The following is a 21,472-nucleotide window of genomic DNA, read 5'->3' as shown; positions in this document are numbered from 1 at the left end:
GTGCCAGGTCTCGCATTATCAGAAGGTGGGCCTCCTTCATGCTTCTTGGCCGGGTAATTACCTACGGGTACTCTACTATCACGTCCTACATTTCTCGTGGCACGATCAAAAGATTGATCAGCCCTCGACAATTTTAAGAGTCTAGACTGTTTACTTAGTGAGTTTTGCTCTTTAGTTAAGTTATTCCTACAAATATTAGGGGACTCACTATGCCTGTCTGCCACTGTTGATAGCACTTTATTCAGACCCCCACCATGCATGGATACCTTGTTAGCAGGGTGAGCACCAGAGCCCAGGTTAGTTTCTTCAAGCTTCTTAACAGTAACAGTTAGGATTTCGATTTTACTTTGCATAGACTCTATCAAGGAACAAAGATTTTTCACCACCATCAGTAGAGATTTCAAATCACTAGCACTTGTTTCTAAAGCTAGAATACAATCAGTAGAATTTGTAGTACAACTACCCTCTGATACAATCGCCTCCGGAGTTAAGACTGAGGGAACTGAAAGGGGCAGTGCAGGATTACAAGCATCAGTACCAATTTCTCCCAAAATAGAGAACCTATTGTTACAAACAATTTTTGCCAATTGGTTAGCCACAGGAAAAATGGCATTTGGGGAAAGAGAGACATGCTCCTCATCAGAAATAATGACTGGAGCCCTACAAGCAGACTCTTTACTGGACACCCCTGCACTCTGGTCCTCACCACTTTTTTTAGTGAGAAACATGTCCGGAACAACCACCGAACATCTGGTAGCCTCCCTCCTCCCGCCTGCAGTAGACGTAGAAGGGGTATTAAGCAGCTCCCCACACTCCTCAATTATATTGTCAATACGGTCCATCACACAGTTTCCACCTGCATGCAAGCGTTTTTTCTTAGCTTTGTTCTTCCTCAATTTGCTCTTCCCAGGTGCAATGCTAGTTAGCTCAGAGTCACCCTCCAGGTGTTTCCTCTTACCCATATCTTGAAATGTTCCCAGTCAATACACACAGCACCTTCGTGGCTCAATGTCAGGGGGGTAGCCCGGCCCGACCCTGGTCGACCCCCGACAGCCACAGATGGCCCGCCCTTTGCCCGGGCTTAGCCTGGCGCTGCCCGCGCGCTGTTCCCGCGACGCGGGAGGTCAGCTGAGATTTAAAGCGCCTCAGGCGCGTGAGCTACGTTTCTGGGTTCCGCCTTCCGGCGCTTAGGAGCCTGGGAAATGGAGTTCCCTCCGCACGGCGGCCGCAGTGTTTGAAAATGCGGCGGCGGGAGGGAGAGAGGGCAACAGCAAACAGGACGGCCACAGGAGAACACAGGTAGGTACTAGGTCCCAGAGATAGCCACAGACCAGCTTAGGCGCCCGCTCCACCGGAGGTGAGCTGAGATTTAAAGCGCCTCCAGGCGCGTGAGCTACGTTTCCGGGTTCCGCCTTCCGGCGCTTTGGAGCCTGGGAAATGGAGTTCCCTCCGCATGGCGGCCGCGGTGTTTGAAAATGCGGCGGCGGGAGGGAGAGAGGGCAACAGCAAACAGGACGGCCACAGGAGAACACAGGTAGGTACTAGGTCCCAGAGATAGCCACAGACCAGCTTAGGCGCCCGCTCCACCGGAGGTGAGCTGAGATTTAAAGCGCCTCCAGGCGCGTGAGCTACGTTTCCGGGTTCCGCCTTCCGGCTCTTAGGAGCCTGGGAAATGGAGTTCCCTCCGCACGGCGGCCGCGGTGTTTGAAAATGCGGCGGCGGGAGGGAGAGAGGGCAACAGCAAACAGGACGGCCACAGGAGAACACAGGTAGGTACTAGGTCCCACTCATTCTCATGCACTCATGTGACTGTTCGGCCTACGTCTCCCATAATGCAGCAGAAATATCAGGTAAGTAATGGCAGTCTTTCTGACAGTTCTCATTTGAAACATGACTGTGTTCCATCTGGATATAATGAGTACTAAATGCAGCGGAAAGTGGGAAAAATGCATTTTACAATTTGTGCATTAATATGAGAACTGTCAGAAAGACGGTCATTACTTACCTGATGTATCTGCTGCATTATGGGAGACGTAGGCCGAACAGTCACTTGAGTCACGACCATCTTTAAAACCAGACGCGCACGTATGCACTTTGTGAACTGCCTCTTTCCCGTGATCAAGGCGCAGATGCTGAAACATGTAGGGTTATGGGAGGCATTGTGTTGGTTTTCCCCGATTAAAGGACTGCTGCTCCGGAATTGGGCCTCTGCCTTTTCTGTTCACATGCTGTGATTGGCGGGCCCCTCCGTGTCCGCTGTTTGAGAGGCCACCCTGAAGGGTTGAAGACTCCTTGAATGGAGATTCGAGTGTGGAGACGTGGACACAGACAGACAGACAGACCCCCCCCCCCCCCTTGTTTTAAAGTGCTCTGGGATCCTTGCACGTGGGCAGGAATATTCAGTGCTTATGACTATTGTTGAGGATCCCCTAGAAAAGAATTGTGACGTTGCTATTGTAGTTCATAAGTTAACAAACAAAGTTAGAGTTTGGCAGAAGCAGGATATCTGCCAAAAGCTGTGGATATCCCCTCTGTCAAATGTAGAGTCTATAATGCTGCTTTTGGAGACAATGCCACCATGTATTGTACTCTGCTCTTTTTAGACTTTTTTATAAAGAGATCTAATGGTAAGTGGCAGATCAGAATAATTCTTAAGGTGATATTTGTATATGGAGCAATTAAACTAGTTTGGTTACATTTGGGTGCATGCTACACAAAAAAATCTAAATTGTTTGGGAGTGTGCTGCAGGTAGGAGGCGGATTTCTTTCTTTTTTTTTAGGTTTAAATGATTTTGATTGGTGTGCACCAGCACTGTATCTTTGGAATACCATACTCATCACACAGTCAGCTTTAGTTAACCATTTACAAGGCCAATCAATAAAAAAGAACTCCTGTGTCTTGCTCTTCCTGGATCAGTCAGGGCTGGGCTGGGCTGAATAGACCTGGGCTGCATTTAGAGTAGTGGGAGATTACCTTGCACCTGAATGGGCCTGGGCTGCCTTAAAGAATGTGGTCTAAACTTCCTGCCAGGAAGCTGGGCCAGACTGGACATGACTGGTTTGGACTAAGCACAGAGACACTCTGCCACAAGAGAACAAAGGAAAAGGGTCTATAAATATTGGGGCCCAGACCCCAAATCTTTAGAGATCTTTTGGACTCAGAAACCTGCCAAGAAGAAGAGATGGAGAAGCTGTGAAGAGGAACTACTCCTTTGCTATGTTCTTTGCTGTGTTGGCCTGCAGTGGCTGCTTCTGGTTTGGGCAGAGAAAGAACTGGACTGAACTTTCTGCAACTTCTTGGCTTGAGTTTCTCTAAGGGCTTGAGGTAGAGCTTTCCCCGTACAAGAAGTCTTAGGAACAGCAAAGACATCACCTTCCTCTGGGACCGCATGTCTCAGTTGCTACAGAGGGAAACCGCCACCACCACCGAGCCGAACGGCAGTTCCGTGACCTGAATGCACCGCAGAGGGCACCGCCGCACTTCGCACCACAACCCTGGTCTCACCAACGCCTCTGGACGACTACCACCAATCCGCTGCCTGTACCGTGACATGAGGGCACCGCCTGCCACAACACTCCGCTTCACACCGCAGCCTCAACGACAGCCGCTGCATTACACCACCGCAGTCAACAGGAACAAAAGGTACTGTTCACAAGTCTTCCTACACCGACGCTGGTCCACACCAACGCGGTCGACCGACACTGTTGGATTTGGTTGTTTTCAGTACTGCGGTAGCACTGGATGGAGCTACCGACTTCAGGGAACTACATTTCTAAGGTTATTCGTGCAAGATGCTCATTCTGATTATTGTATGTTGGATTTTTATCATTTTGGTCTCGTTTTAAACAGATAAATATTGGTTATTTTTCGAAAACTGGTGTGGTGTCCTTTTGTAGTATTTTCACTGTATTACTGTTGATTATGTGCAAATACTTCACACACTGCCTCGGAGATAAGCCTGACTGCTCGTGCCAAGCTACCAAGGAGATAAACAGGGGTTATTTCAGTAGTGTATCCCCCTTATCCTGACTAGGAAGAAGGGTCCCTAATGGGACAGGATAACAACCTGCCAACTGGAGACCCCCATTTCTAATATAGACCAATATATATTTTATGGTTCTGCTATATGACAAATTAATAGCACTTAGTTGGATAAAGGTAACTTGTTTCTCTGCATGAAATCCTCTGAATTGGTAACATACACTATAAAAACTAATACTTTTGCTTAGCACTTTGCCAAACTATGATGCAGGAATTACAGAAGCTGTATCAACCTTCAGGGAAGAGTGACCAAGAGTGTGCCAACTAACTTCTAGCCTGAAGTAGCTTCCACTTTACACAAAGTAGAATATTAAAGAACATTTTAATTCACAGATTATTCATAACAGACGCACCTTCGAGCAGGAAGATTAACTCCAGCAGCTAGAGTGGATGTGCAAGTAAGCAAGCAGAGTACACCTGCCGAATAGGCTTCTTCAACAAGCTTCCTTTCATCGCTGGTAAGACCACTGTGATGGTAAGCAAGTCCAAAGGGTATGGTACGTTTCAATACAGGGCAAAGGATCCCATCGCCAGTACTCCTCAGGTCTTTAAGAAGAGTTTCTTTTTCAGTTTGCTTCTGACTTAAATAGACCCTGAAGAGGAAAAATATGTCCATTTTACTTAACCATCTCTTTGCCATATATAGTAAAAAAAAAACAAGACAAATACTTGAGGACATCCATTCAAATTATAGCATAGTTTCTTCAATTGACACAAAATTACATGTTTGAGCTTCTCCAAAGTCTTAGCATCATCGAAAGATATGGTAAAAAACTTTACAGAGAGCCTGCCTTGACCTCACTGTGAAATGAATATTTGCTATAGTCTTACAGAATGTGTACATGTGGTGTTTCCACCTGTTTCTTTGACATTTTCCATACCATGTGTCCTTTATTTTCTGATCTGTTTCAGAGCCGTCAAATATAGGTTGTCATTTTGTGCTGAGCTAGTGTTCTGCTCTTCTGAAGTACCAGTTGTATTATCGCTACACTTGAACCATTGTCTGCCTTATTAAGCAAAATACATTATTTTTAATCACATAAAAGTCACACAGCTTCTTCTGGGTGTTCCTAATATCTTACAAAAACGTACCTTCCTCTTGTGAAAGCAGCAGTATAATACATTTATGTTTCAGATGTAGAATGTGCAGTTTTCAACATTTTTGCACTGGATTTAATTTGGGGCAGCAAAGCACTTCAAACATACCGCTTAAAGGAGTCCAAATGTATGTTGCTAAGGACTGCATCCCAGTACGTATTAAAAATAAATCCCAAATCAAGTAATACATGAACTGCACAAATTTTCCATCACAAAACGTGCTGCAAACAAAAGTCCTTCTCCTAATTTTATAAAAATGTGATACCTCAGAATTAATCAATACCATTATGTCAAAGAAAACGGTCTCATGTTAAGGTAAGTTGAAGAGTGCTTATCATAACTATTAGTAGTCTGGGAGTCCGATAAACTACTGACCCGGTGGTCCCCCACATCACCAATGGAGACGAGCTCCCCAAGGGAAGGCAGGATCCAAATACATTGTGTAAAACACAGTTTCTAGTTTCATTCATTCATTTGATAATTCGAGACATCAGTCTAATCATCAAAAATACATAAGCAATATGTTAAAACACTATAAAAAAAAAATTAAAACATTTAAACACCAATAAAAACTTGTAAAATCCCAAACAGTACATAATCAGACAATTAAAATCATCCTATAATCAAAATTGTACATAGGACATTTAGGGTGTGAGTGCTCGTGCTGGCCCTAGTGCTTTAGTTTCATTTGCCCTGTAAAAATTTAGAAACCGCCACAATCGAGCCGGTGTCGCATTTGTATTTTCTAAAGCTTCCAATAGAATTTGTAAGTAGGGGGATGATCCATTTGTTTCTGCCGTTGGCAAAGAGTGGGCAAAAAAAAAAAAGTGCTCATCAGTTTCTTGGACAGTTCTTGGTTACGGATTTGTGGAGAAGGAAAGCCCTTGATAGGTGACCTATAGTGAATGAACAATCCCTACTGCTAATAACTTTCTCCTGAGCCAGTTTTACTTTAAGAGCATCTCCTCGACAAATAGACTGGGGCTCAGTCCAAAATTTCCTCTTTAAGGTGGCACAGTTCATGGGTACTCCAAATACAAACCCATAACAATAAGGCTGTCAACCCTACCTGTATCGATATCTCGCTGATACCCAAGTCAGGACGAATGGGGACCAACTGTGTGCCTTTCCTTAAGTTTAGGAGACCCTTGAGGAAATGTTCTGCTGTGCTTGCAGCACTCCTGTTGCAATGGCCCCATAATTCTGCCCCATATAGTGCGGCCTCCCCTTGCTTGTGCTTTGCAAATTTCAATTGCTGGACTGGCAGGGGACCAGGCTGCTTTTTTGGCAAATTTGTGTACGGCTGTAGCTCGAGGTTTCACAATTAAAGTGCTCTTAGTGGCCTGTGGGTCCCAGGAACCGTAATCATCTAGCCTGATACCCAGATAATCAAACTGCCGGACTCTTTCCAGTATTTCAAAACCCCCTCGCTTTGCCTCTTCTGGTGTAAATCATACATTTGGTCTTAGATATATTAATTTCAAGGCCAAAGTCTGGGGGCTCTTTGGCGGAGATCTTTTGATCAACAAGCCTTATGATGAGTGCAGGTGAGGGGGTAAAATAGGGTAGTGATGAGGCAATTTAAAACAAGTTTAAGGGAGCCAAGTGAACTTTAATGGAGTGGTGGTCCCTTGACACATTAAAAACAAAGGCGCTATCTGAGGTGATAATGTACCCTAATAGCTATAGTCTATAGTATAGGTGAAGTACGGTCAACATGTTTCATGCCGTGACTGTCAGGCGGGTCAAATGCCATTTCATCAGGACTGAAGTAGTGCCTACCCTATATAGTGTGAAGGTGGGGCCCGTACGTGAATATCGGATCCCCACATCAGCAATGTACATTGCACCTGCTGCAATGCAAAGAGGCTGGTTCCACTCAAAAGTCCAGGGAGAATCACCCCTTAGGTGAGGCAGAGGACCACGACTGGCTGCGAACAAAGAATGAGATCTTTGCGGTATATTAGCCCGAGACCTACCCTCCTCTACCAACCTGCAGGGGTGATTCTCCCTTGACTTTTGGGTGGAACCAGTGGTTTGAGTCAGTGTATCACTGGAACGCTCAAAGAATCGGATAATCAAATAATTCTTTTTATTTTAAAACCACTCCATGAGATGTACAATATTAATAAAAATCAAAAGACCCACTGGCTGAATAAAAGAGTTCCCACCTCTTGGTGACCGGACTACATTTCCCAGCACCGCTGTCGAGTCAGGACAATCAACATCCTGTTACGCCTCGACGTGCCGTCACCATGCAGAGCCATTCCACCGACGGCGGTACTAAATAGAGCTTCCGCACCGCGCTAACCAGCGGCAAGGAGCGGGAACAACTAGGTCCTGGGGCATGGTGGACCTTTTGATGAAGTAAGGGGAAATGGTGAAGACCATCTTCAGTTAAACGGCAGCAAAACTGAGGTTATACTCTTTGGTAAAGTACATGAAACCTGGTCAAATGACTGGTGGCCCCAAAATCTGGGCCCATGTCCAGTTCCTAGACCAGTGGTGCGGAACTTAGGAGTATTAATTGATAACCAACTATCAATGAAAATTCATGTCAATCATATAATCAGCACTTGTTATGGAATCATGCGCAGTTTACAGAAACTTTTCTAATGGATCCCAATAGAAGGAAGAAAGCCACTTGTCCAGGGACTGATCATAAGCCGCATTGATTATGGGAATGCTCTGTTACCATTGCTTAACGAAGATCTCTATTCCAGGCTTCAAGTCCTCCAGAACACAGTGGTGCTGAATCTCCCGTCTAGGGCTCCATCAGCGATAAGTCTGAAATACCTTCATTGGCTTCCTATCAGGAAGAGAACCCGCTTCAAGATACTTTGTCTTGTGCATAGGAATATGCAAGGAAGCGGGCCCAGCTACTTTGCAAATAAATTCAGCTGGTACCAGCCAAGCAGGACGCTTAGGTCCAGCACTAGATCTCTCCTTACTCCCCACAGAGTTTGCACCGCCAGGAACGGCGGGAGAGCCTTTTCTTTCCTGGCACTCACCCTCTGGAATACACTTCCATCCTATTTGCTCTCTGTTAAAGATCATAATCGATTCCGCAGGGAATTAAAAACCTGGCGGTTTGATCACTAACAGCATCCCTCTTTCCTACAGCTCGGCTAATGTGGTCTTCCGCTAGCGCCAGGAGACCTTTTGGGTGATATGCACGCTCAACAAATGTTCCTGACTTGACTTGGTGGGAAGCTTCGTTGGTAGCACTCATGCACTCATCTCTACTACCAAGGGAGTGCGATTTGAATAAGTATTGGTCACCATGTGGGTGGTGGGCTCGTTCCAAAAAACACAGACATTTCTCAATATAACTCGAGTGTGAACATCACGCTACCTAAACATAGAGGTACAATGTAAAAGGGGCCATACAGTGTTTTTCTACTCTACCCTGCCTTCCCTTCTATGTGTATGATCTGAGTGAGAGAACAAGAGCATTGCTTGATATACCTCGAGCGGGGACATCAGCAAAAACAAAAAACCTAAATGTAAAATATAAAAGGGGCCATACAATGTGTGTTTCTATTCTACCTTATCTTCTCTTCTATTTTTGTGATCTGAGTGAAAGCGAATCGGGCCTCTGAATGCTTTACTGCCGTCATGCGAAAATACTAGTAAACTGCCTGACAGGGAAATCGCACCATTAATAGTCTGGTTTACTACGAGACGGACAAAAACTAGTGATCATACCAACACTGGTGTGAGAAGAGGTATGAGTGGGTGAGAGAGAGTGTGTTCTCCTACGATTTCCTGTGATACTTAAACCTCTCTCATTAACCTTGAATCCTGGACGTGCGCTTACACAAAACATTTTTAAAAAACAAGCCTTCTGGTTGCACGCATAGAGCTTTCCGTTTGTATGCACAGAGAGTAAAATTGAACTCAGATGCAGGTGCCGGAGATTGACATATGACTGACTTGGGCAAATATAACGCTGTTGTATAGTATGATTCATCTATGTCGTGCATATTGTCATAGCGCTGCTCTAATGAGACGATCGATCTATTGAGCGTATGGGAACAAAAGACACTTGTGTCAAAAATACATTTTGTATCATTAACGCATCCTTTCGCCAGAATTAGTGTGTGACTACAAAGGACACCACCCCCTCCCTGACCAGATCACCGGTATCCCCTAAAATGTAGGGTAAGGAGTAGTTGTTTAACATTGACTTTCAGATTACTCAATGAGCTGGTATAAAAGATGGCATAACAGTAATACTGTAGATATATTTGTTGCATATGGAGGCATAACCTCCTTTTACTCTTCACGTGTGATATTCTGCAATGTTGTGCAGTTACATTCACTTGCTTGCTCACAATTGGGTTTTTTATTACTCACTTTAGGCTCGTGTTGGAAAGCAATCTGGCATTTAAAGATATTAAATCCCTCTCTTTTTTTATAAATTATACTTTCACTTTAGAATGTGTTTAACAATGTTAATGTTTGTAATCTCTTTCTAATAGGTTGACCTGTGAAGTCAATTAAAACCTTAGGTAGGATTCAACTGGGTGTTTTTGTTTTCTTTGGTAATGTTGGTGCATCAAAACTATTGTTTAGATTTAGGGATCCCAGAGCCCTGATGAATGCCCCAGGCCAGATAGTCTAGTTGCTGAGGGCAGACACATGTTGGCTGGTATATAAAGGTTTGAGCCATTGTTCTCTGTTTACCCGCCTGATATAGTGTTTTTAGACACACCTAGAGTCCTCCCTAATAAAGGTGTTAACCAAGGAACTCTAAGGTACTTATAGATTTTGTGGATCACGCTTCGTCCAGTAGCTTTATTCAAGAACTCCATCGAACCGCCAAGTCTTCGAGGAGGTTCAGTTCGCCTTGGTGGTACTATCTTACCAGGGTGGGGAGAGGATGCAGATGACTAAGCATGACACTATTATGCATGTAAGGTATCATCTTCCATAAAGGATGGCTTTCCCACTCAGTCTAACAAAATTCCTGTTGTGTAAAATTGTGTGCAAGTTCTGAGAACATTCCTAAAATTTAGGAGACTGTTTTGCTTGTGACTCTCTGTTGTATATGGCGAGCATCTGTACCTTTTTGTGATACGCTAGATATTTTATGAGGCAGGTACGTATGGGAGCATATCTTCCACCTCTCTATTTTGTGATACTAGATCGGGGGTTCCCATCCCCCGAAGAACCTCCCATAATATCCCTCTAGTCATAAGGTTAAACGCAGCAAGGAGGTCAATAAATGCCACGTAGAGAACACCCTTGGTCAAGGCCACCGTCGTCCACTTTACCAGGAGAAAGCGTAAGGCATGGTCAACCGAACTGGTTTTGTGCCTGAAGCCTGCTTGTAGTCCTGAAAGAATGTGATTTTCCTTGCACCAATCCAACAACCGCCCTAGCACTTGCTTGCAAATTTTTTTTTTTTTTTAAGTTGTCAATCAGGCTGACAAGGCGGTAGTTGGAGGGCAAACTGGAATCCCCTTTTTTAAGGTTGGGCACAATCTCCGGCTCCTTCCACGATTCAGGGATCACCCCCTCCTTCGCAATGGCTCTGGAGACTATGTTGATATAGGGACACACACCCCGGGGTCATATGTGAATGTGTCACCTGGGATTTTGTCAAGACCCAGAGCTTTCCCGGGCTTGAATGAGACCACAGCCCGCTCAGTTTCCTCCATAGTGAAAACCAATGGGAGGAATAGATTGTGGCTTCGCATCATGGAGGACCCTACAAGCAGGGCAACCCAATCACAGGGTAGAACAGATGTTTCAGCTGGGCTACCTGTCCTCCTATTGCTCTTACTGCCCAATGCCCAGAATTTCCTCTGGTCATTAGATATAGGGGATCCAGTAGGTCAGACCAGATGCAGTCTTCCCAAGCTCCTTTAGTTTTATTTGTTTCAATAAATGGCCCTGTTTACCCTTATAGCCTGCATACCCCCCTATTTTATAGTTTGGAGCACGTTTGCCATTGCCTTTTTGCACTGGCCATTAAACCAACCCTTGATCTACGTTGTATTTGGGCACCCCCTAACTTCCTTAGTGAGGAGATTTCTCAACTTGGCAAATACCAGGTTGTGACCTGCTAGTATCACCTAATTTTCCCTCCAGTTGGTATAAATGTTACCCTTATGGGTGGCTAAAAGTGAGTATAGGACCCCTATTCACTCAGGTGAGGCACACACTGTTTCCCATTTTACCTTCCTCCTGTTATTGGCCACGAGCTGTGTGGGAACATGCTCATTGGCTACCGGGCAAGAGAGGGTCATAGGTTCTTTAAATCTTTATATCAAAGGATTTTGGTCGCTCTCCGCTCACTCTACCATCATGTCATCCAACTTGCTCCAATGTCTTACATCCAAGAAAATCTAGTCAATTATACTAGTGTATGGACCTGGTCTAAATGTTGGTGCAAGCAATTTGCCAGAAGGGGATCACCCATTGCATGCCCGAATGCCATGTGATAGGGTGAGATCGACAACCTGGAGCGCCGCTCTGGAAAGGTGTCTTTCAGTGGGGCAGACAAGGTACAGGATACCTCAAATAGAGTTTTCACCTCTAGACAGTTAATTTGCCCAATTGTTCAGCTCAAATGGAAGGTTGAAATCTCCTGCTATGACCACATTTTGAGTATTACAATGGTCACCTAGAGCACTATCCAATAGTTGGAGCTTTTTCGATTCCTGCTTATGACTACTACTCTGATCGTAGACATTGATTACCATAAGGGCCTGAGAGTTGAGGCGGGCAAGCATTATCCCATGGATATCAGGGGAGTCCACATAAAAGGGTGCGACAGCATAGGCTACTGAGGAGTGGACCAATACTAGTAATCCACCAGAAGGGTGCACAACACTAGATTTAATAGCTGTGACACTATAACTTTTGTAGCCACACCAGTTCCCTTGGTGTAAATCCCATGTCTCTTGAAATAAACGTATGTCAGGGCTATCAACAAGTCTGTGGAGGTGGGGGGGGGGGGGGGGGCCGAAGAGTGCTGCAAGGTAGTGTCGATAGTGCCTTAAAGGGGTCGTTCTTCTGTGGTAGCATGTTACCTGTACCTGGGTTATTCCATTGGCCGCCATTCAAAGAATCATGCTCCGGGTCAGGGAGCACGCTGATGTTTCCCTCTACGTTGGGGCGATTGCTTAAACATTCAAGGCCCGTCAACCCAGCACTATTGTGACCAGTCTGACTGATATGGCATCAATCAATCTCTGATTGACTATGAGAATTCTATTGTGGATGGATTTCTCCTCTGGCCCCAGCCTTCAACCCCTGTGGGCAACTTTGATGGACGGGTAATGCACGCTGCGGGTTAATCCCAGATCTACCCTTGATGGTGAACCTTGAGAGACAAAAGGATATAATCAACCACAGTAGCAGGGTGAAAATACACAGGGTTCAGGCATTTCAGACTAAAATGCCACCAGCCGCTTGTAGATAGGCTCTAGCATTTCTGACACTAGTGCTGCAAATGTATTGCACGTGTCCTTGAGCACTTCAGATTTCTTAGCAGGTGCCTTATATTTGGCTACACTCTACAATAAGTGGGCCGGAGAGCACAGTCTCTTCGCCTTGATGCGATTGGCTACCCTCTTCCTTTTGCCTCCAGCTCTATTAACTAGCACAGGGCTCATGTGGGGTGTTGGGGAGTGACCTGGTTGCAGTTGGGAACCATCTTGCTCCTCTGGTGGCACAGTGGTCTCCCACGTATTTGGGCACGCCCTGGTGCTTGGGTTTGAGCTTGATGTTGAAGAAGCCACCAGGCTCCCAGGCGCTATTGCTGGCGGTGGCCTAGGATCGCAAAGGGGGTAAATAAGGGGGACGAGAAGGAGAATGGACGCTCCAATAGGTCAATTTTCTTGATAATTAGGCCCACTGCTCTTTTTAAGAACCTGTCCAGGGTAGAACTCTGTGGCCTGCTTCCTCCACTGACCGGAGCTCTCCGCTTCCTCATGCGGACACATATGGAAGGGAAACGCCAACTCTGTTAAGTTAGACCAGGCGCCCTCCTGTGGCAAGGAGATGCTGGAGGATGCAGCAGGACGTAGCAGGATTGGCAAAAAGGCTTGGGAGCACCAAGTATAGAATGGCAAGCAGGGGGCTGGCTATAGCGAGGAGGGTTGGGCTGGCAGAGACCTTTTTGGGTTATTTAAGGATCAGAGAGGCTAGTGACGTTATGATGGTAAGAGACCTCGGGCACACATACCAGGCCCCCTCAGCAACCTTCGGTGATCAAACGTCCTGGCGGCTCTAGACAGTATCAAAGTGATTTAGGACAGCCCAAGTAGCAACTCAAAAACCTCGCATTCAAGGACGAAAAATCAACAAAGCAAGGTCCGGTGGCACTTTTCGCTAGTCGTGACAGGCTGGATTGCTAACGGATTGCAAATGGCTTGAGGATAACCGTTCTTTTGTTCTGTCTATGGTCTCTAGAGGAAAAAATGGCTATTGCCCCTGTGTGGGAGTCTGGGTAGTAGGAGCGACCTGGAGGCATTTAGGATTTTAAGGACTGATTGCTCCAGGTTGGTGTTATTCGCAGGTGCGCAATACCTTATGGCTGCCTGGATTTGGGTCTCAAAGTGACACTGAACAACTGAAAAGGGATTGTTATAATCTGCCGAAGGTTTCTTGCGGAGTGGTCTGACCTCTGTGTGTTTCCATGCGTCGGGGAAGGTGGCTGTATTCATGGAGGTGTTAAGGATGGTGGCTGATCTTGCAGCTTCAAAGGTTGAAGAGTTAATGGGGGGTTGTTGTTGGTGTGTTAAGTTGATTCCATTCGGTGATCGGGTGGTTGGTGGCTTTGGTTGGTGTGTTGCAGAGGAGGTTGGAGGGTTGAGGATTGAAGTTTCTGTAGATGGTTGCTATATTGTTTTGGAAGTGATCAGCGAGGGTGCCGCAGAGTTTCTGTCAAGGGGGGAGGATTACATTTGCTGTGGCTGATGGGCAGGTGAACTCTTTGACGGTGATGAAGAGTTCCTTTGATTGGTTAATGCTGTTCTTAATCTGTTGTGTCAGGGCTTCCTTTTTGTGGCTTTGATATGGCAGTGGTTGTTGTTAAGGGCTATTTTGTAGGCAGCTTGGTCAGCGTTGTTCTTGCTGGTTTGCCATCTTTTTTCCAGTTGTTTGTACCTGTGTTGTGATGCGTTGAGTTAGTGGTTTTGCCAGCTGGTTTGTTTGGTTGGTCTGTGCATTTTTGCTGGTTTTGTGGGGGCTACTTGGTTGGCAGCACTGGTGATCCAGGTATTGAAATGCTCTACTGTCTGGTTAAGGTTGGTGGTGAGGTCGGCCTGTGCTGTGTTGAGAGCGTAGGTCCACTGCTGAGGAGTTACCTTGGTCCAGCTGCGGTAGGGAGTGCTTTGTCGGTTGGGTGTAGTGCATGGCTGACCGGTGAGGGTGAAGTGTATGATGGAGTGGTCGGTCCAGGTGAGCTCCGATGTATGGCTGTATTGGATTCTGTTGCTGGATGTGAAGATGGGGTCCAGAGGTTGCCCCGCTTTGTGCGTGGGGTCGGTGACAATCTGCGTGAGTCTGATGTTGTGTAGTCTATCTAGAAGGTTGGTAGTGCTGGTGTCTGTGGCATCGTCAATGTGGAAGTTGACGTATCCCAGGGAGATAAAGTGAATGGATTCGATGGCGAGAGTGGTGACAAATTTGGCGATTGTGTCGCTGAGGCTGGTTCGTGGTCTTGACAGTCTGTATTCAAGCGTTCATTTGATGGTGGTTATAACATTAGTGTGGAGCTGGAAATTCATGTGTTACATTATTGGCGTGGTGTCGTCGTCGGTGCAGATGATCTATTCTATGTGTACGATGGCGATGCCTCCACCGTGTCTGTTTGTTCGATCTCGGTGTTTCATCTTGTAACTGCTGAGGGTTGCTGTGGCAATGCCTGGAGCTGATGTGGGGGTGAGCCAGGTATCTGTGATGAAAGTGATGTTGGGGGGTGATGGTGTCCCAGATTTCAGTGGCGTGTTTGCGGAGTACTAGAAGATCCTGCACTTTATTCCAACACTTGAACAGTCCAAAAGACAAATTGCACCTGAAATCTCCATGGTCTATCGCTATTTGCACATCCCATTTGGGTATAAAAAATCTGATGTTTTGGGCTCATAAGTGGCTACTAGAGGAACTCTCACTTTATTTTAACATCTACGCAGCGCTGATTTGTGTACAATGGAACCAGGGATCGGTAGGGTGTTTGATGCCTATGACGTAAAAGTGAGACCCAAGTGTAAAATGTCTTCCACTTTTGGTACTTCTGGGTTTACATGACATTCACAGAATCTGATAGGTTTGTTTTATTATTATTTTGCATCTGTACTTTTATGATCTTTAATGATTGAATAAAGTTTTATGATGAAGATTGACATCTTGAAAGTAGAGGTAGAGGAATAATCGTTAAAGATTTCTGCAATATATTTGGCTTGGGTGTATAGTATCTCTTATTTTGACTCCTGCAAAACAATATCATGTCCTTTGGAATTTTAAGTATGATGCTAAAACCTTCAATGCTTTGTAAAATTCACATAAATTTACAGATTTTTAATCCACACCCTTGCTCTTCTACTATATTCGCAGATTGTAGACCTCATCTTTCAGATATACCACCTGTTACTTAGTAGCTTTGAACCTACAGAAGATTTTGTATCCGGTTATTTCCTTTTCGTGTGTGTGATGTGTTTTGTGTTGTACTTTTATGATACTAAGCGATTGAAATGAAGTTCTTTGATTGATTGAGTGGTATCCTGGGTGCTGGAAAATGTGCGTCTTTCCCTTGTGCAGCATTTTTAATCTAGCATGGCCTGCAAAAGTAAAAAAAAAAAAAAAAAGATTATTATCTTTGGTACATTGTCTCAAACTCAAGAAACCATTACGGATCTTGATTTTCTCCTTCAGGTATGTCTTGTGAGACGCTCATCTTGGCAGCTTCCCATTTGATTTAGCATCTTTTAAATTATGAGAAGGCCTCCTGTGAGCACATTCTATCTCAGAGTTTCTTAAAAAGGCTAGATCCTGAGTATGCAGTATCCAGGCCTCTAGAAATTCTGAAAAGATTTGCACTGTCTGGTACACTCTGTATCAGGCCAAAGCAACTAAGGTTGCATCTACAATCAGGTTTTTCTAATTCCAGTCCTTCTGCCCTACTGATTTCAGAAGCATCTGTTTCCTTCCTCGTTGGAATCTTCAAGTCTGCGAATTCTGGACTCTGCTTCAATCATGCTGCTCGCTAATGACAGTCTTAGACACATTCCATTTATTTCAAATCACTTTAAATCTGTATTAAACTTCTTGCTCTGGGCCAAGCCATGTACAATTGCCAGCTTTTACTGGTTTTGTTTCCTTAAGGCCAGACTCCTGCTATTGGTCTTTCTGGTCTGCCAAGGAGAACCATGGTGATATCAGCTGTCCTAGCTCTGCCACATTGTGGGAAGTATTTGTAATGATCTCTCCATGGATTTTCTGGGTCACATTACCACCTTAAAAGCAATATTTATCCCGTAACACCGGATTCATTAAGTAGGACTAGAAGTTATATTTCCAAACCTTTGCAAGGTCATAAGACCTATCCAGATAAGAAGCTAGTGTTAGGAGAATTGTAAACAAAGGACTAGTGCTGAATGAGTATTGTGCGACTCCTGAAAAACACTAGCATTATTTGAAACTATTAAAAGCTCAAGGGTAGTCAACAAGCGCACATCACACAAATCAACAGGCTGGAGCCCAGTGAGAAGTTGGCCATCTGTGAAAATGCTTATTAGTAGATACATTCCCCTTATTGTTAGCAACAGTATCATATGTTCTTATCAGAATGAAGCAGCCCTTTCATTTGCTTTTTTGTCAATTTCCTTACTGACACCTGCTCTGAACTGTGCATCTCTTCGGTTACAAGAGTTGAGTCACCAACCCCCAACAACCAGAATGCAACTGCTCAGAGGACAGCACAGTTTGAACAATGTTGTAAAGAGACAGAGTGTGACTCCAGCAAACTGGCATGCTGTGGTCCCTGGCCTTGCACCCCACTAACTTCCATTGGTTAATGTTGTGGCATCAATTATCACCACAGTAAGCATTATTTCTCCAGTAGGAAAAAATGACTTGGAACCCCTTTACTTTCAGAGTGGGACAGCAAGGAACAATTGAGAGACATTTTCCTGCACACCCACCAATCATCATAACAGTAATCCTCACTGGTCTTACACCATCACCTATGTACAAGTTTTCTTTTTTTCTTTTTTATTATTGATTATGTGACTGTCTTGTGGCATGTGGGCAGAATTTGTTTTTAGATACCAATGCGCCTTGCTCCTAGTTCAGCCATATAATAAACAGTCTTTCTTCCAAAGTACAAGAACTTTTAGACTTAATAAACCTTTGATTTTTGGATACACAAACCTGTTTTTGATTTTTTTATCCTTTCTTAATTAATTTTTTGGATTGAGAAAGAAAAGAATCATTGTCACAGTTTAGGTTTCAGCATATTCTATAGTAATTAACATTTTAGCCACACAGTTTAAGCACTCTTTTAAATATTATTGAACACTAACTAAACGCCCGTGCAGGGACATCATCCGATTATCCTTGTTATGTTTCCATCTTCCCCACTTAGTCTATTGACAGTGTCCGGTTCAAGAACGAGTGCAGTCAGACCTTAACACATTTCATTATCCTTCCTGGTTATCTTCCATTATTTGGAACGGAGATTGGCCTATCAATTAGGGGCAGAGTGTACAGGCAGGTTGGGACCCTAAAACAGAAATAGTGGTTCCTCAACTAGACACCTGCTTGAAGCATCCATATAACTTAACGCTGCCATAGGTACCCTCTTGACTTGGATAATCATCTTATGGACACTGCAACACACATCTCTTTCAGCAACAGATCCAGCTTCAGAATCCACTGCAGTCATGATTCAGGTAACAGTTGCAGCACAAGTGAATGTGTAAGCACAATGTTTGTCCATGTCCTGGATACCCTAATGCTGCAATATCGTACCAAAGCACCAACTCAGGCCAAGTTAGCAATCCTAGTGTAAAAATGCACTGAAAAAGGTTGATGTAGTAATTTAACTTGAAAACAAAAATACTTAAATCTAAAATGAAATAAACACTCATGCACATTTACATTCATATGGTGAGAACCTAAACCTATATGTGCATAGTTTGGAATTACAAAATTGAGAACAAAACCAGTAATACTCTGGAATACAGCAGTGGCATGTAAACAAATCAGTATATCAAAACGATCTAGGAGTTTGATTGAGAAAAACATGTTTATTACTTTTTACATCCCTCTGTAACCCTCCCAACCCTTCACAGCCCCACCCACCACCCTTCCCAGCCTGAGAGGTCACTGTACTTTACATTCTAGTTTTTATCGTGTGGGATGCTGGAAAGCAGACGAGGACTATCTAATGTCCTCATCGCTACCTTTGTATTTAACAGGGGCTTTTTCTAAAACATTCAGCTTAAACTAGATTTAGTTAAAATTACTAACAGGATCTCAGGTCTCTAAACAATCAACATGTTTTCCTGGTTGCACAATTAAAGACAATAATATGGTTCTTAGCACACCACAACTAGTAATGGCTAGTATTTGCCATGCCCTGGAGGAGGAGGGTGTGTGAAAATGTTGGCTCATGCAAGTAAAAACACATCTAGCATTAGAACCAGGGAAATTCGATTTTAACGATTCATCACAGAAAGCGTCAAAAATAATAATATCAAGCAAACTTACTTGCTTAGGTACTTGCATATCATCTCGGCAACATTCTCACAGTTCTTTTTAGTTGGACAGAAGACCAGGCAGGAATTATTTGGAATTACCTCGGTCACCAGCGCTATGAGATGGTCAGGATCCGTCTTTTGCATACTACTGGAATACTAAGAAAGCAAATTTTGTTTACATTGTAATATATAGCCTCAGGTTCAAACAAGTTGGTAATACCATACATTAGATCATGGTGGTTTGTTTACAGTCTACAGAACAATTCCCCAAGTAATCCCTTAACTTCCATTATAAATGAAATAAGGAAACAATTAGATAATTTAATATTCGGATGATCAATGCGCATTTCATTTATCAAATGGGTGGGTGAGTCCCCTTTCATGCGAAACATTTTGTGTAGGACCTCTGTTACAAGTCAACAAAACGGCAGCACGTAAAACAAAATGCTTTATCTTCAGTTCTGGAGCTCTCTCAAAAGAGGGGGGATTTTGAAACTTTAAGTGCACCGTGTTAAAAGTGAATAGCGCTAAATAAGTGAAAAACAACATGTGCAGATGCAAACAAGAATACAGGATTTTGCTTTTGACCATAACCAGCCATGCACATTTGGGACTAAATTAAGCAAAGCCCAATAACTGCTTCTGCTTCTTAATCCGACTGCAGGCCACAGCAGTTTTGGCACTGAAACAAAACATTTTACAATTGCAATGTGAAAATGTACCATACAAATGTATAATTTAAATACAAAGTGTGCTAAATTAATTTTAGCCAAAGGAAGGTGAAAGCTGTGCAAATGAGAACATTTAGCTGGGGGGCATTATATCAATGTCATACAAAGAACAGTCTTCTTATATCTTAGGAAACACAACATACAGGTAGCATGTCTTCAAGAAATGCACCTTACAAAAGGAGAGTGAAAACAAGCCTAGAAAGTGAAAAGGGTGTTTCTACCATACAAATAACAGGGGGTACCTCAGGGTGGCGGGTATGGATTGCCTCGGATAACCATTTGTACATAAATAGGCATAGGACCATGGTAGATACAATATATGAGGAGATTATATGGAATGGATGTGTATATCGTAAATTCATATGACCCCGAAAGTGGAGAATCTGTTGTAGGTTGTGCTCGTCTTATGCAGACACATTCTTATTGTGGCAAAGTGCTGTTAGCTGTAGTACAGACGATGGGTGGTAATTACTCGAAAAAGGGTGCTACAAGATTTGGGTTTGATAGAAATCTGGCTAAACAGATATGCACTGTTGACACCACCTTGCACTTGCTTTGGGTACCGACTGCAAACTTAAATCAAAATTTGAAATTCACTTTTTATCTTCAACCAAGAGGCTAGAGTGTCGGCTACGTCTCGACAGACATACGGGAGGAAATTTGGGTATGGGAGGTTTATATGTAAACAATTGATTTATAACCTTTGAAAAGGTGGGACCGGGACAATTTTTACAATACAGAAGATTGATGAAAGAGATACACAGGCAACATACAATCTGACAGCAGTGATGGATCAGTGGATATCAAAGGGAGAAGTTATGAGACTCCTTAAGTCACTTAAGAAATATGACCCAATAAAGAAGGTGGTGAAACTCCAATGGGAAAAAGACTGTGAAGAGTAAAGCATTAACAGGGACTGGGAGTGAACCCGCAACGAATCCCCCACCGCAGCTGGTCACCGAAGACCAGCTAATCACCACCCTCGCCCGAGACCCACTATCCGACCACATCGACACAGCCGCCCGCAACCGCAGGCAATGGTTCGACGACTGCGCCAGCACTCTCGCCCCGATCAAGAAACCCTCAAACTGGCGCACCGACAGAAGAGTCATCTGGTTCACCACCGACCTTCAGGCATCCAAGCAGACCTGCCGAAGTCTCGAGAAGAAGTGGCCCCACGAACAGACACCGGACAACCACACAGCCCTCAAGAACGCCAGCCGCAAGCACCACCAACTCATTCGAACCGCCAAAAGGGCCTCCTTCAAGGAACGCATCAACAACAATGCACACAACAGCAAAGAGCTCTTCATCATCGTGAAGGAACTCGCCAACCCCAGCTCCAGCTCTAACAACATCCCTCCGTCACAAAACCCCTGCGACTCTCTAGCCACCTTCTTGCACCACAAGATCATAGACATCTATGACAGCTTCAACACTCAGACCCCCCCACCCCCGAAAGCCGCCCACCCCTCAAACTCACTGCCCCCCAGTCACACCAGCCTCCTGCTCTCCTGGAACCATGTCAACGACGAAGACGCTATCAAAACCATGAACACCATCCACTCCAGCTCAACGTCAGACCCCTGCCCTCACCACATCTTCAACAAAGCGAGCTCCATCATCGCACCCCAACTCCAGAAGATCTTCAACAGCTCCTTCGAGACCGCCACCTTCCCAGACAGCTGGAAACACGCAGAGATCAACGCCCTACTCAAGAAACCCAAGGCGGACCCAAAAGACCTCAAGAACTTCCGGCCCATCTCCCTGCTCCCATTCCCAGAGAAAGTCATAGAGAAGATTGTCAACAGACAACTGACCCGCTTCCTTGAAGAGAACACCACCTTGGACTCGTCCCAATCCGGATTCCGCAGCAACCACAG

General features: G+C 44.5%; 1 protein-coding gene across 1 annotated transcript in view; it reads right to left on the bottom strand.

Annotated features, from left to right (window-relative positions):
- The window catches only part of HELQ (helicase, POLQ like), a 365,741-nt gene that overhangs the window by 246,838 nt on the left and 97,431 nt on the right, over nucleotides 1-21,472 (bottom strand). The window contains exons 8-9 of the mRNA XM_085636579.1: nucleotides 18,869-19,014; nucleotides 4,396-4,635 (exon numbers count right to left, since the gene is read on the bottom strand). Of these exons, the coding sequence (XP_085492705.1) occupies nucleotides 4,396-4,635; nucleotides 18,869-19,014 (386 nt within the window). The remainder of the gene's footprint in view (nucleotides 1-4,395; nucleotides 4,636-18,868; nucleotides 19,015-21,472) is intronic.

The sequence above is a fragment of the Triturus cristatus genome, chromosome 2_1 (genome assembly GCF_964204655.1).
Source record: "Triturus cristatus chromosome 2_1, aTriCri1.1, whole genome shotgun sequence".
NCBI lineage: Eukaryota > Metazoa > Chordata > Amphibia > Caudata > Salamandridae > Triturus > Triturus cristatus.
This window is presented reverse-complemented; position numbering and strand designations above follow the sequence as displayed.